Below are 3,901 nucleotides of genomic sequence, written 5' to 3'. Positions count from 1 at the left end.
ACCAATAATATAGGAAAAGGCTTAATTTTTTTAGTTAAAATTTATTTTTTAATTTGTATAAAAATACTTACATCCATCTAGATAACACAATTCTATTTTATTTCTCTTTTATTTATATCTTTTTGTTTTCTTTTCTTTTGATTTTACTTCTAATTTAAACAAAACCATAAAGGATAAAATGTTTGCAAGTTAACAATTTGATATACAGGGTAAGAATGTCAAGAGGACTATTTCGTATAAGAAAAGAATTAGATTAAAATTTATTGAAAAATACAAAAAAAATACATATAAATTACTTTATCACTATTTTAAGTGTTTTTTAGTTTAAAGAATTTTTTATTTTTAATAAATTTTAAATAATAAAAAATATATTTAAAAGAGTTTATCGTTAACATTTTAATGAGTATTGTAGAATGAATGAGTATTTTAAGAGTATTAAGTAAGGAATCAATACTAAAACATTTTAATTAAAAATCACAGTAAGGTTGAATTAATAATTATCTTTTATGAAAGAAAAAAAAAACTCTCCATTTTTTTTTTAATTCTCTTGACCAATGTCGTCATGGCATACATGCATGCATATTATACATGAACTCAAATTTTATTCCACATATATATATGCTTTCCCCTTCCCTTGTGGGATTCGGGAGGCACTGAGATGAGAGTATAACACTAGAAGCAAGGCAACCTATTATTTTCCTTTTACACCATTGTACGTAAAGAATGACAGGATAAGGAGTCTTTTGGCACACCGTAGTTGCATGAAAATACACACTCACTCACTCACTCACACCATCAAAGCAAAAGAATTGTGTCGTATTGGGACATCTTTCCCCGTATAAAGCAAAGGGCTTTGCCTCCATGTCACGCTCGATTCCAATCCTCTCTCTCTCTCTCTTTCACAGTTCGAGAAAGTGCAACATATAATCCCTCCAACCTATAAAGAAAACCACACACACCCTTAATCCTTCGCAGTAAAAAAAGTTCTTGCCTTGACTCCACCACCCCTCTCCCCTTCTCTTTCCCTCTATTATTCTTTCTCTTCTCTCCTCTTTTCTTCTTCTTACCCAATTCCACTTCTATTAATCATCATGCAATCATATATAGCCTTTTCTGTTTTCCCTTCTTTTCTCTTCATCATCCATATGTCATAGACATATCTATCTATCTTCCTCCTATGACATAAAAATATACAAACATAACACACATAACTAGCAAGAAGAAAATAAAACTTGCATATGGGTGGTAATAGTAGTACTACTAGTAGTAGTAGTAGTAGTAGTAGTAGTTTTTTCCTTTCAAGGTTCCTTCGAGCACTTCTTGTGATGGGGCTTGTTAGTCTTCTTGTTTTGGGAAGCTTAGGTAGTGGTGAAGGAACAATACATCCAACTACACAATGGTCTCAAGAAAGGGTCAAGCATGAACGAGTGGTTGGTAGAGATAAGCCGGTGGACCGTGCAGAATTGGACTTCAACTACATGAGCAAAAGAAGAGTTCCCAATGGACCAGATCCTATTCACAACAGGTTTCTCTACCTTCTCTTAACCCAAATAAGTTACACACAAATTATGTATATATATTTTGTTTCTCATGCATGTGTGCCTTTTAATTTCAACTTATGTCACTGTTCTTAATTAGATGTGTATTATGTTTGTTCAACGTTTTCTGCCACCAAGACATGCATTACTTTTGATAACAAGACATAGTACGTATATATGTAGTAATTTTACTATATGATTTGTATTATAATATTGTTGAAAATTCAAGTGTACAAGAGAAAAGAATGCACAAACTAAGAAAGGAACATATAAATATATACAAAATATGTTTGAGGTGTTTTTGGCTCCCCTGTTCCTGTCATGGATATGAGGTCACCCCTGTTACTAGGCTAATATTTATCTTTCCTCCCAACTCAATCTAAAATTTCCATTGGATTATTTTCAAATATAGTAGTATTATACTACTATTAAGGTGTTTCGTTCCACGTCTTAGACGTGATGTTTTACTTCTCAACGGATTTCCAAACGCGTTACATGTCTCTTGCGAAAAAATATTCATCAATTTCAAGTTTAGTGGATCCTGCCAAAGTGAAGCTTAACACAAAAGGATGAAAAGCCAACTATGGGGGTTGATTACCATGCTTTTAACTGTTACATTGAATTGTTGATTTAAATTCTTTTAAGATGGATACTTCTTTATAATAGATTAATACATATAAAGCCATAAAAAAAGATAAAGTATACTCCACCTAACAACTTTATTCCACTTCTTAATTAATCATGAGCAACCAAAGTTATCCATGTCATTCGGTTCTCTCTTCATTAAGAAACTTTTAACCTTTTCTTAGTTGTCTTTCTTTATTTCTCTTAGCACAAGACACAAGCATGCATGGAGTGAGACTTGCTATGAATTATGAAACTATGCCATAAATATTGGTTGCTTCAATTGCTTGTCCATGCATTTTCTACCATAAATTGTATCAATTTGCATAATTTTTTTTTTGAAAATTTTGTTCAGGAGAGCTGGAAATTCTGGCCGACCACCTGGCCAAGCTTAGTTAACAAGGAAAGTTAGACAAGCTTCAGCAACCTTGCAGAAGATGACACAAATATGTTAATTAGCCATGTATTGTGAGAGAACTGAGAGTAACTTAATTCATATATATAAATCCCTGACCCTGAGCTTCTTAGAATTCTATAGCTTGCAAGCAAGGGCTAATCTCTAACTTGCGGAAATTAATTTGTTATGGGAAGAGTTGTTTGAGGCCTAAAGAGGTAAGAAAAAAAAGGAAAGGAAGCTTGTCCCACATGCAAAATAACCTCAAAAGATAGTTTGATCAGTTTCTACAGAAACTGCAATTTAGTGCGAGTGTTGTTTTTTTTTTTTTTTTTTTGAACTTATTGTGATATGAGAAGGGGGGTAGCTGTGTCACAAATTTCAATGGAATTGAGATCAGTGCTTGCATGTAAAGCAATTAACGTACCTTTAAAGTTTAAAAGCCAAGAAAGATGCATGTACAAGATGTCCTAGCAACAGCAGAAGCCATGCATGCTTTTGGAGGACTACACAAGTTTTCTATGTTAAGGGGGGAAAAAAAACAAAGGGTCTTGGCTTTGGTTTGCTCACTACTAAGTTTGGGAATTTACTGTTTCTTGTTGTTGTTTTTTTATTATTATTTATTGTAAAGATTAGCCATGAGTTCCTAAAGTAAATTCCACCATTTAAAGGTGTTGGCGCACCTGTAAAAGAAGGGTTTTTGCATCTTGTGTTAGTCTTTTTCACTAGATTCTTTGGTGGGGTGGTGAAACTGATTGGTCTTCGGTCCATTCAAACATTTTAAACTGTTATTAGATTCCTATTATCTCATGGTAAGAAAAGAATAGGATTATTATAAAATGAAAAAAGAGGAAACAAACAAACGGTCTTCAATGTTTTAAAGTGAAAAAATTAAAGGATGTTCTGAACTCAAGCATTTTTATGGTGTTCTACTTTTTCTCGTGCTGTTTTGTTTTTGATTGAGACATTTACCAGAAAGGGAAAAAAAGGTTAAATAATTTTAAACTTTTCTTCATGAGATTTAAGATTGGTAAGCAGCTACTTGCATTAGTGCCCCGCCATTTTTTCTTTCTGTATTTATAGGAAAATATGTACAAAAAAAAAAAGCATAGCTTATATAATGCTCATAGTCCCAAGAAAGTTTTACTTTATGAATTTGGGTGTCCCTCTTTGTGTTACGGTCTTGCAAAAGAGACCAACACCTAGTTTTTTTTTTTCTCAACCAAAAGACTTTCATTAATTAGAAATGGGTACAAGAAATACCCAACCCAATTACAAGAATTATACAGTTGGTATATGTATATCTTTCCTCAGAATTGGTTACATCATATTAAATAATACTAGG

At 32.5% G+C, this 3,901-nt stretch overlaps 1 protein-coding gene across 1 annotated transcript; it reads left to right on the top strand.

The window, feature by feature from the left end:
• Nucleotides 1–643: 643 nt before the first annotated feature.
• LOC114410539 (CLAVATA3/ESR (CLE)-related protein 25-like) lies at nt 644–3,350 on the top strand. The gene is made up of 2 exons (XM_028374526.1): nt 644–1,525; nt 2,518–3,350. Exons 1-2 carry the CDS (start codon nt 1,239–1,241, stop codon nt 2,555–2,557), a joined length of 327 nt encoding a protein of 108 aa, XP_028230327.1. The 5' UTR covers nt 644–1,238; the 3' UTR covers nt 2,558–3,350.
• Nucleotides 3,351–3,901: the final 551 nt, after the last annotated feature.

This window comes from Glycine soja, chromosome 1, assembly GCF_004193775.1.
Source record: "Glycine soja cultivar W05 chromosome 1, ASM419377v2, whole genome shotgun sequence".
Taxonomy (NCBI): Eukaryota; Viridiplantae; Streptophyta; class Magnoliopsida; order Fabales; family Fabaceae; genus Glycine; species Glycine soja.
The sequence above is the reverse complement of the archived record's forward strand: the minus strand, read 5'-3'. Positions and strand labels throughout refer to the sequence as shown.